Source organism: Cervus canadensis, chromosome 1, assembly GCF_019320065.1.
Source record: "Cervus canadensis isolate Bull #8, Minnesota chromosome 1, ASM1932006v1, whole genome shotgun sequence".
In the NCBI taxonomy this organism is placed as follows: Eukaryota; Metazoa; Chordata; class Mammalia; order Artiodactyla; family Cervidae; genus Cervus; species Cervus canadensis.
Window position 1 is genome coordinate 76,560,665 of NC_057386.1, and position 12,117 is coordinate 76,572,781.

At 47.5% G+C, this 12,117-nt stretch overlaps 1 protein-coding gene across 2 annotated transcripts in view; it reads left to right on the forward strand.

Annotated features, from left to right (window-relative positions):
• The window catches only part of MAML3 (mastermind like transcriptional coactivator 3), a 447,607-nt gene extending 437,937 nt beyond the window's left edge, over window positions 1-9,670 (forward strand). For both annotated transcript variants that reach the window (XM_043485961.1, XM_043485970.1), the window contains exons 4-5: window positions 1,252-1,339; window positions 6,445-9,670. In XM_043485961.1, the coding sequence (XP_043341896.1) occupies window positions 1,252-1,339; window positions 6,445-7,442 (1,086 nt within the window). In that variant the 3' untranslated portion in view covers window positions 7,443-9,670. The remainder of the gene's footprint in view (window positions 1-1,251; window positions 1,340-6,444) is intronic.
• The last annotated feature ends 2,447 nt before the right edge of the window (window positions 9,671-12,117 follow it).

Genomic DNA, 12,117 nt, shown 5'->3' on the forward strand with positions numbered 1-12,117 from the left:
TAAAACACAGGTCTCATGGTTCCTGGTGTATGTGGAATCCCACGCGGTTCCCTCAAGGCAATAGATGCTGTATTTTTGACTCGTGGAGATGTATTTTGCAGGCAGTGTGACACCCTGGGACTGAAATGAGGCTTTTTTAAAATAATCCCTGAGAATTCCATCTTCCTATACCCGAAGCATCTATTTTAGGTCATTAAAAATTAGTTGCTTGTCTGTCTGAGTTCGGTCCCCACGATACTGAGAAAGGCATGCAGCTGGTACTGAAAAAGCAAAGTCAGAACTGCCTCCCTGGGCTTCCTGGTGGCTCAGGGGTAAAGACTCTGCCTGCCAATGCGGGAGACATGGGTTTGATCCCTGGTCTGGGAAGACCCACATGCCATGGAGCAACGAAGCCCATGCATTACAACCATTGGACCTGCGCCCTAGAGGCCAGGAACCACAACTCATGTGCCCGTGTGCTGCAGCTGCTGAAGCCCTCTTGCCCAAGAGCCCACGCTCTGCAAGAAGAGAAACCGCTGCCACGAGGAGCCTGCTCACCGAAACTAGAGAAAAGCCAGTGCAGCAACAGCAACCAAGCACCACCAAAAATAAGTAAAACTATTTTTTTAAAAAACTGCCTCGGTGACTACACATCCCCGTTAAACCAGCAAGACCACATGGCAGACATGCCACAGAGGTTCACCAAGGATGTTGGTGGAAGAGGTGGCTCTGACAGCCAAAAATCGGAAACACCCTAAATAGCCATCCCTTGCAGCACAGATAAAGCCACAGAGGTATGTTCTTTGGGGGGGAATACTACTCAACAGTGAGGACGAACCATCCACACTGCAGGCATCAACCTGGATGAAGCTCGAAAATGCAACAAATGCAAAAAGACAGACACAAAAGCCAGACTTAAATACCATGTCTAAACCCACTTCTATGAAGTACAGAAGCTGACGTAACTAATATAGAGTTGGGTTGGGGGTACTCCCCAGGGGTCAGGGGGAGGGTAGTGATGGGGAAGGGACAGGAGGGGCTCCTGGCAACATTTGTCTTGATCCAGAGGCTGGTTCCCAAAAGTGTGTCCATTTGGGAATATCCCTCACACTGTGTACGGGTGCTGCGCACCTGGGTGCTTACCTATAGGTGCGCTATTCTTCAATACAACGTTTAGTTTGTAAAAGCCGCCTTCCTCAGGACGGCTGGGGTATCTAAGTGCACAGTCGCTCCCGTCTCACCTCCTGGCCCTCCTTGTCCTTGTCGTTGCAGCAGCTGCAGCAGCCGCACTTACCCCGGCAGCACCCGCAGCAGCAGCAGCGGAATCCGTACCCAGTGCAGCAGGTCGCCCAGTTTCAAGGTGAGGCCGGCGCACGCCTCTGCCGTTGTATTCCTTCCAGCGGGGAAGTTAAAGTGAATGTCACCCGGTAACAGTGCCTTGGGAGCTGTGTTTGGTGTCCAAGTAATAGTGAAAATAGTTAAGACCTGATGTACCAACCAGTCAGAATACCAGGCATTAACCTTTCAGCCACTGGGCCCCAGAGACGTCCTGGTGGGCCCAGGGTGGGGTCATGGTGACTTTGGGGCTAGGACTGGAGCAGCTATTCTTTATCAAAGTATAGAAGTATCTCAATATTTTAACAACCAGGGCTTCCCTGGTGGCTCAGATGGTAAAGAATCTGTCTGTAGTGCAAGAGATCCAGGTTCAGTTCCTGGATTGGGAAGATCCCCTGGAGTATGAAATGGCAGCCCACTCCAGTATTCTTGCCTGGAGAATCCCATGGACAGAGGAGCCTGGAGGGCTACAGACCATGGGGTCGCAAAGTGTTGGACACAACTGAGAGACAAACACTTTGACTTTCCAAAGACATCCAGGTGCCTGTTGACCCAGTAGCAGCCTTGTTGGTATCTAGATCACATCTCACTGACCACAGTGGGGAAAATCCTGTGTCACATTTTTCTTACTAATCCTAGCAGGTCTGCTGACCAAAGCCCTAACTTCCAGCAACTGCAGTGGAGGAATCTAGCCTTGAGCAACCACTAATCGCTGAACATAGAAGACAAACAGGGACTTGAGCTTGACTGGACGGCCTTGATCCTGCTGCCCTTTGCACAAATCCTGAAGCATGGCCCCAGGAGGGATGGCGGCACTGTCCGGGGTTGCCGTTCCTCTGTAGATTGCTGTTGTTCGGTCGCTAAGTCCTGTCTGACTCTCTGCAACCCCATGAATTGCAGCACGCCAGGCTTCCCAGTCCTTCACCATCTACGGGAGTTTGATCAAACTCATATCCATAGAGTCAGTGATGCTATGTAATCTTCTCATCCTCTGTTACCTCCTTCTCCTCCTGCCTTCAGTCTTTCCCAGCATCAGGATCTTTTCTAATGAGTTGTCAGCTCTTTGAAACAGGTGGCCAAAGTATTGGAGCTTCAGCATCAGTCCTTCCAATGAATATCCAGGGTTGATTTCCTTTAGGATGGACTGATTTGATCTCTTTGCTGTCCAAGGGACTCTTAAGCATGTTCTCCAGCACCACAGATTGGTTGCCTCAAATATCAATCCTTTCTATCTCCAACAGAGGGAACCCCTCTTCATCTTATATGATGGTGGAGGATGAGTCTGAGGACCCTCCCCAGTCTCATCCATAGGAGTTTCCAGGGGGCCACAGGAGTCATGAAGCAGCAGAAATCCTAATTCCTGTCCTCTATCCTCTTGGAGGACCTAGATCAATGCATCCTCACTTCTCAAATGTTACCTCTCAGTTTGACAATCTGCCAGAAGCCAGGAAGTCCCTTGCACAGAAGTATGCATATATAGTAAATAAATACAAACTTTATGGATCACTTCACAAGAGCTACCCTTTTCCATAGACTGTGGGTGAAAAATTTATGATCTGGGGTAGCATTTTTCATTCTTCGGGTTGCAACACCCAAGTAGTTTGTGTCTGACTCTTTGTGACCCCATGGACTGCAGCCCACCCAGGCTCCTCTGTCCATGGGGATTCTCCAGGCAAGAATACTGGAGTCAGTTGTCATGCGCTCCTCCAGGGGATCTTACCAACCCAGGGATCAAACCCAGGTCTCCTGCATTGCAGGTGGATTCTTTACCGTCTGAGCTAACAGGAAAGCCCATTGAAGATAATTTAGTGGGCCACAACTAGCATTTTTAAAATGAAATAATAGGAAAAAAAAGATCAAAGTGTATCAGCAGCTTTTGTTTCTGTCCCGAGCCCACGTGTTTGAGTACTGTGAGCTGTGGTTCAGAGTCTGAAAGCCGCTGGTGTTCACAGCCAGATCTTCCTGAGGATAGCCTGTGGACCCCCTGGGGCTTGAGCAGCTACCACCCTTAAATCTGTGGGACAGTTATATCACTTCAGATCCTTCTGGGCCCCACACAGGGAAGGACAAAGGGAATTGGGCTGTCCATGAAAGTTCTGTGTAGTAAATTAGTGCCAGTATTCTTTGAAGAATTCTATTTTTCACTTGGCCATGGGTGCAGAAGAGTGGGAAATAGTTACTGTTCCAAGCATGGTTTTCATTGCATACACCAAGCCCTCCTTTTATACCTGTAGTTCTCAGACTTGAGCCTGCATCAGGTCACCAGCGGAACTGGTTCAAAACATAAATGGCCCCCTCTCACTCCCAGAGTCTCTGATTCAGCAGATCTGGAGCCAGATCTGTATTTGCATCTGTAACAAGTTCCCCAGAGATGCTGCTGCTGCTGCTTCTGGCCCAGGGGCCACACTTTGGGAACTGGTGCTTTATATTATGAACTAATTGAAACCATTAAATCTGATAAACCTGGCACCATGTCCTTTGAGTTTTCTAGATTCATACTCATTATTTTTTAGAATAAAAAGACCCACCAAAATTTAATAACTCCTCTATGAGTTATTCTAGATGGCTTGGCTCCAATTTAAAAGTTCTACTCTGAACTTTTCTAAAGCCCCAAATTACAGGCAGTCCACCTAAAAATTTCATACACTTAAGCTGAACAACCAGTTATATTTGAGGGTTCCTGAGCTGATTGATATGATTTTTTTTTTTACTCTTTTCAGTATTTGACCAACATCCTAGATAGCATAATGTTATGTACCTGAGAAAATAGCAAATTGATAGATAAGAAATTTTGTCGTTGGACACAGGTTCTGTTCAAATTAACTTGTCTGAGACCTACAGGTCTGCCCACCACTATACTTTTCAAAGGTTTTAAAGATGATCTTTCGCTTACTGAGTTCTGTGCCTCTGGGCAGTGTTACATGCCTACGGGGAAGTGCTTATTTTTTATAACTATAAACTTCCTGTGAGTGAAAATAAAACATAGATCCTTTTCGGGAAAAAATTGCATGTTACTGTCTCTTTTTGAATATGGAAATTTTTCTTTGACATTTTGATGTTAACCGATAGACAAGAAAATTAATTTGACTATAATGTCTTGCAGTAACACCTATTTTAGACAAAAATTTGAAGAAAGTATGTTGTTTGACACATGCAGTAATCTTATTCACAAAATTATCCCAGACAAAACCTAATCCTTCAACATATTAATTCTAAAGATACAACAAAAATATCCAGAATACAAAAGTCCTTTCATCTGTTTCCAGCAGCCTGTTTATGTAATTTGGGTCTGTTCAATCAATGAGTCAGCAATATTTTTCCCTTAAATTTTTTTATAAGCAACCCAATCACCCATTTCACCCCAGTTGATCAGACTGGCTGTGCAGTTGATACAAATTTAGTCATTAAGGTCACAAGACTTCATAACAAGATCGCAAGCTGCAATATATGCTACCATCCAGTGTTTAATTAGGAACTTTTTAATATCTTTATTATATCTAAATCCACTTTAGCTATCATTAAGCTCAAAACAAAAGATTGAAATGCTTCTAGGGATCTCCCGCAGATCTTTCTGGTTTCTTCACAGTAACCATTTCATTTTTCAATGCAGCCTGATACTGACCTCAAGCCACAAAAACTTAAGTCATAACCAAATTTCCCATAATTTTCTTTCTTGAAAGAAAATATGGAGACATGGTCGCTGCCCAGAAACCAATAACCCCATCAGAAAGACAAGAGACACACTTCTCTTATCTGCCACGGTGCCAGGATTAACAAGGTTACACACTATTCTCATCTGATTTCTCATCCCACTCCCAAGAATGATCAAATTTGCTTATAATATTGATTGGCTCCCATGCTGCACCTTTTTTTAAATGTCCAGGAAAAAACTATTTTTCTTTTTTTCATAGACCTTATCCTTAGCAGAGAGACAGAAAAATCTATTTTCGTGCACCTCCTAGCCCTTGAACATTGACTGGGCTTCTAGAGGTGACATTTTTATTCTCTTGGCTGGTTTAGAAATTTCCTGGAAACGTGTAAAGAAGGACTCACTCAAACGTCAAATAGAGTTGAATGACTGGACGTTGGTACTCTGGTCAGCTTCTAAGCAGCATCATTGAAACTGCCTTAGTGGTCATTGCTGATTTGAAGGTGTGGCCTTTGCATCAGTGCATCAAGTTCATTGCCAGGTAACAAGTAGGAGGATGACTTCTTTCTCTAATTCAGGAAGCTGGCCAGTTCGCACTGACATGTTATGATTCAGAGAATCTGGAGCATGTGGAAATCTACAGAGGGGACCAAACAATGTCCCATCTGTCAAAATAGCTTCTTAGCCAAAGCAGGGGCCTTTAACCTCTCAAATCCTGCTCAAATCTTCAGGGAAATTAGTCTAATGGTCTTTATTGATAGTATTCTCTACTGAGCCATATTCCACATCACAAATAGGATGTGCAAAGTGAGCCGCCATTTCTTCTTAATTTAGCTTGGGAGGTGAATTTCCTCTCACCTCCAAAAGATGCTGTCTTATTGGTTGAGGATCATATAAAGAAGTGGTGGTTTAGTCACTAAGTCATGTCCGACTCTTTCAACCTCATGGACTGTAGCCCGCCAGGCTCCTCTGTCCATGGGATTCTCCAGGCAAGAATACTGGAGTGGGTTGCCATTTCCTTCTCCAGGAGATCTTCCCGACCCACGAATGGAACCCAGGTCTCCTACATTGCAGGCAGGTTCTCTACCGATTGAGCTATGAGGGAAAGAAACAATTGTTTCTGTAATAGGAGCAAAAATAATATCAGGGTATATCAAATAGAAAAGTCAACTACTGTGTGATCCCAATTTTCATGTGTATTTTTATATGTTAAGGTAAGTTAGCAGTAGTCATCTCTGGATGGTGGGAATTTGGGTGACTTTCATTTTCATTTCTGTGCTTTCCCTATTTTCCAAAATTTTCAAAATCAGTGTGTTATAGTAAGAAAAATAATCATCTCTCTTTCTTTAAAGGATTTATTATCAGAGTAGATCCTTTCATCTATTAATCAAAGCATTTTTGTCATTCCCAAAGTCCAGCTACGTGTTACTGTGCACCGCTTGTGGAGATGAGTGAAGAGGTGTGTCCTTTTTTCTCTGCAGGGTCTCCCCAGGATATAGCGGCTGTGAGGAGCCAGGCCGCCCTCCAGAGCATGCGAACTTCAAGGCTGATGGCACAGAACGCAGGCATGATGGGAATGGGACCCTCCCAGAATCCAGGGACAGTGGCCACCGCGGCTGCCCAGTCTGAGATGGGACTGGCCCCTTACAGCAACCCAGCTACCAGCCAACCGGGAATGTACAACATGAGCACAGGCATGACCCAAGTGTTGCAGCACCCAAACCAAAGCGGTATGAGTATCACACACAGCCAAGCCCAGGGGCCGCGGCAGCCCACCTCGGGGCAAGGGGTTGGGATGGTGAGTGGGTTTGGTCAGGGCATGCTGGTGAACTCGCCCATGACCCAGCAGCGCCAGCAGATGAAGGGGCCGGTCGGCCAGGCCTTGCCCAGGCCCCAGGGCCCGCCGAGGCTGCAGAGCATCATGGGAACGGTCCAGCAGGGAAGCCAGAGCTGGCAGCAGAGAGGCTTACAGGGGATGCCTGGGAGGACTAGTGGAGAGTTAGCATCATTCAACAATGGCGCCAGCTACCCACTGCAAGCTGGCCAACCACGGCTGACCAAGCAGCACTTCCCCCAGGGACTGAGCCAGGTGGTGGATGCGAACCCTGGCGGGGTGAGAACGCTCAACCCGGCTGCCATGGGTCGGCAGATGATGCCACCACTGCCGGGGCAGCAAGGCACCGGCCAGGCCAGGCCCATGGTCATGTCAGGCCTGAACCAGGGTGTTCCTGGCATGCCAGCCTTCAGCCAGCCCCCGGCACAGCAGCCGATGGCCAGCGCCAGCTTTGCCTCCAGCAGCCAGAGCCAAGCCTATGAGCGGAACCCCCCTCAGGACATGTCGTACAATTACAGTGGTGACACGGCTGGGGCGTCCTTCCCCGGCCTCTCGGACGGTGCCGACCTTGTGGACTCCATCATCAAAGGTGGACCGGGGGACGAGTGGATGCAGGAGCTCGATGAATTGTTTGGAAACCCCTAGTCAGGAGCGGCCCTGGCCACCACAATTCCAGTGGTTTAAAGCTCCAACCGTGAAAAAGAAACAGGATGTCACCACATCCTTGTTTTTTTGTGTTGTTTTTTTGACCCACGTGATCTGAGCAAAGCTGCAGCCAGCTGACTGTGGAAGATCCAGGCCGTCAATCCACAGCCCCGCCGGGCCCCGTTTCACCTGATTTTCACACAGCAATGGAGACAGACGCCCTGCGGACCCTGCTGCGAGAGAGGGGGACACACCAGAGGTGGGCAGGGAAGATGATTCCGGAGCCCTCAGCTTGGCACTCCCTGTGATCACCCAGCCCAGCAAGAGTCGCTGCAGCCAAGACAGACTGCTGCCCCACGTGAGGTTGCCGTCAGAGCCTCCTGGCCTTGGCCGGGGTCTACAGCTTTGGAGACCCAGAGGGGAGAGAGCCTGGGGCCGAGAGTCCCACGGAAGCCCCTGGGTTGTGGCGCAAGCCAAGAGCACAGGTCAGATACGCGCTAAACCCTGGCTGCAGAGGTATCAGCCTTCAAGACACGCTACTGGGCTTGGAGGGAAGGTACAAAGAACAGTGAGATGTCACAGAAGACAGGAGACCCTACAGCCTGTATCCTGCTCATGATGGCCTGCAGGAATCTTAGAGCTTGGAGAAGGGTCCTGGCAGTCCTGGGCGGGCAGCCCTCTGCTGATGACTGTGGTGGCTATTACTCCCGGGAGTTGGCCTGGAGCTTCCTGGGGGCCCGGTATGACCCGATACATCTCAGCGGGTCCTTCTACTCCCGGAGGCCGAGGATGAGGAGGCCCAGGGTGGACGCTGTGTGTCTTGTCAGTGCAGCCGCCTTCCCCCGAGCTGGTCCCTGCCCTCATTCCTCTTCACCTACACCCCAGCCTGCCTGTGCTGGTCCTTGCAGACTATCCAAGAAGAAATGAAGCTTTTTGTCTTTAGGGAGCCTGGGTGGAGGGAAAATAAGAGCAAGAAGAACTTAGACAATGCCTGAAATGCAAAGGCCACACTGGAGTTTTTCTTTCTCTGCCTGGAACTGAGCGGGTTGCTCTGCTGCTCGGTGGTGGGTTTCCATGAGCTGCATCTGATGTTTCTGGGACACTAGGGAGGACCAGCCTGGACATCACCAGCTCTGGTTCCCTTTGGGAAAATCCCAGGGGTGATGCTCTTAAAGCAGCCTGACCCTTCATCCCTGCTCATCAGAAAGACAAATCTCAAGCCCCGAAAGCTGAGGAACTGAAAAACCCATTGCTCCACTTCACACATTTTGATAATGAAAAGAGGGAAGGTATGGTTCCTTTCCTTGAGCAAAGCGATCCCCTCTTGAAGTTCTGTACAGTTGTTCTTTGTGTAATTCACGCAGATCTGTCCTAAGTGAAGTCTGTTGGAAGGGATCCACAACCTCTGCTGCTGGAGGGCTGGTCTCATCTGCCCTCCCCTCCCCTCCCACTGGCCTGTTTCGGAGGCCACGGGACGTAGTTCTTGTCCTGAGTGCATGAGCGTGGCATAAGCATTTCTCCTGCCATCCCTTCCCTCCATGTCCAAAGGCAGGCTTGCTTCTGTGCACTCACATGCCACTTGCCACACCAGAGCCCCTGCCCAGCCTGGGGAGTCACACTGGGGCCAGGTCCTGGGACTGAAGCGGGTAAAAATGAAGCGCTGGGACAGAGGATGTAGAGAGGCAGCAGGCAGGCAAACACTGCCCGGGGCCTGCTCACCAAGTACCAAGGTCACAGCTCTCCTCGGCAAGGGGCAGCCTGGAGACCAGAGCGGGCCACGTGGGCGAGGACCCAGGTCGGGGCTGTGGTCCCTGGGGGAAGAGGTGGTGGCGGGCTGACCATGAACTCCCTGCTTGGGGAGGGCCACCGCCAGGGCAGCTCTCGAATGGAAGCAGATGAAAACCAAAACCAAACAAGAGAAAGTGAAGAAACGAGAAGACACAGAAATATATAGTTACCTTTTTCTGAAAGGTACAGGAAATAAATATATAAGCAATGATGAGGAACTGGAGGTGGCTGATGGAGGGGGGCGAGGGGGCCTCCATTCTCCCTTAAAAGCTTCCTCCGAATGCTCAGTACTGGGACCAACTACATAGAGAGGTAGATTTTAATAAGGTGGCTTCGTTTTGTTTTTTGTTTTCACTACGGTGCTGATGTATATGTAATGTCTAAAAAAAAAGTTATTTGTAAATAAGTTTTTACAATACTACAAATATCACTGGGTCTACTATCTGTAAAAAAATATACATATAAATATATATATACTGTTTGTTTAAAATAGAGTATTTTTATTTCATTCCTTAACTCATCATCCCAGCAGTGGTATTGCACTTCAGATGATATTGAATTACTAATTTGTACTGTATGATCTATGGCAACTTCCTCCATTTGATTCAGATTTTTCTAGTTTTCTGGTTTTACTTTGTACATTGAGCATTGCTTCTTTCCTTTTGAGAAATGTACAGAACTTGGAAATGTAGAAATGAAGTGATGTTGGCATACCACTTTTAAAGAAAAAAAAAAATAAAAGATCGTTATCTGAACCAATCCAAAGTTTAGTTTATTTTAGGGAATTCCCTGGCAGGCCAGTGGTTAGGACTTTGATTGCCAAGAGGCACAGGGTTCAGTCCCTGGTTGGAGAACTAAGATCCCACAAGCCTCACAGCATGGCCAAAGGAAAACAAACAGAAACATCACTTAAAAAAAAAAAAGTATCTTTTAGGACTGGCACAGGCGCTCCAGCCTTAATTAAGCAGATAAACGTTTTATGCCTGGGTTTTAATTGATTAACTGCAGTTCTTGTCTCGAAGTTTTGATATCATTATTTAAACATTTAAGTAACAGTGGAGATCAATCAATCATCCCCAGCCTTTTTAATTCCAATACACTGTTAAAACATTCCAAATTTGCTCTCCAGGGGAATGTGGCAAAAGTAAGAGAGTCACCTATGAAAGGAGTATACTGGATCCATCCAGGATTCAGAGCCATGATAGTTCAGCTTCTACCTGGTTCACTCAGGGAACTTGGAAAATGGATCGTACACGTTTCATTTGAGAAGGAAGAAAACTCAACGAATATATTAGGTGGGAGAGTAACAGTAGGCCTTGCCCCATTTTAATGGACACTGTAGTTACACACACACGCGCGCGCACACACACACACACCATGGGTGCCTTACCTCCCAGCTGTGGCTCTTTAGAGGGCGGTCTCCCGCCAGAGCCCGGCTCAGCCAGCAGCTGAGGTCCACAGGGTTGAACGTGCTTAGACGTTTACATCCCTCCAGACTCACTGAGCCAATGGCCTGCTGGTGCAGGAGCGTGAAAGCCCAGTTAACTTGCCCGGACAAACCCTGAGGCAAAATTTCTGTCCCGAGCTCCCCTGCAGGAGCTGGCAGAGGTTGGGACTTCGCCAGAAGGTGCTCCCTTGCTGGGCTTCCTGCCTTTTTCTGCCCTGTTCCCCTCACCCCAACTCCCTCAGCTTCCCCTTCCTGGGAGCCCTTTGTTAACAAATCACTCACATGTGAATCCACTCCACTTCTAGAAGACCTGACCTAAGGCTTTCCATCAGACTTTGAAAGGCATGGTAAAAGAGCACATGTCAAAACTGTCTGGATGAAGCAAAAGAGGCCACAAGAACAGAACAAAGTCATCATCAAAAATAGATCCAAACCAAAGGTGAGTTTTAATACATACAAACCAAGAGAAGGAATGAACTTGACTATGGAAGAAGAGTCCCTTCCATGGGTAGGGACTGAACCCTACCCGCGGTGGGCTGTGGTTCCAGACCAGCTGACAAATAAGAGCATGGAGGACAAAACTGTGTGACACTGGGCCTTGTCCCAGTAATATAGACTTAGTGACTTGTGGTCAAAAATCAACTGGTTTGGGGGTGGGGATGGAAAGGCTGACAGCAGAATAAATCATGAAGCCTGAGAAGGGTTGAGTACTCCTTGTCTGGGTTAGTTAAAACCACATGTTTTTACTTACTGCCCTGGATGGATGGAATACCTTTCTCCTTTAAAATGATTTCTTATTTGTACTCATGTTGACCTTTATAAATTCTCGGTACAGCAAGTGTGTAACAGGGGAAGAAGGAGGGAGAGAATAAACATTTTTCCAAGAAGTCACTGGGCATCTGCCCCCGTGAGGAAGTATTTTACTGCTGAAAGTTAAGGAACATTCAGAAGCATTAGAGGAGCTATTTCTGCCTTTAATCCATCTTTTCAAGGAAGGGTCTATTAATATCTAGAGAAATGGGGTTAAAGAAAACAAAGACTTGATGTTTTTCCTTATAATGACATTTTAGCCACACCTCATTGTCCACCAATCCTGCAAAGAAAAGAAGGGGAGGAAAAATACCGTGGGAGAGAGCAGGGCTACTTGTTTGTGTAAATAGTCCTTTATCTAACTTCTTTGTAAGTTGTGAGGACATTAGATTTCACGCTGCTGTCCTCTGGACAAGTGACCACAGACACGTGTCTCATTTCATAACAAGCAGAGGTAATTATGGCATCACTCACACACTTGGGGCTTCCCAGGTGGTGCTCGTGGTCAAGAACCTGCCAGCCAATGCAGGAGACATAAGAGACACGGGTTTGATCCCTGGGTTGGGAAGATCCCTTGGAGGAAAGCATGGCAACCCACTCTGGTATTATTCGCTGGAGAATCCCATGGAC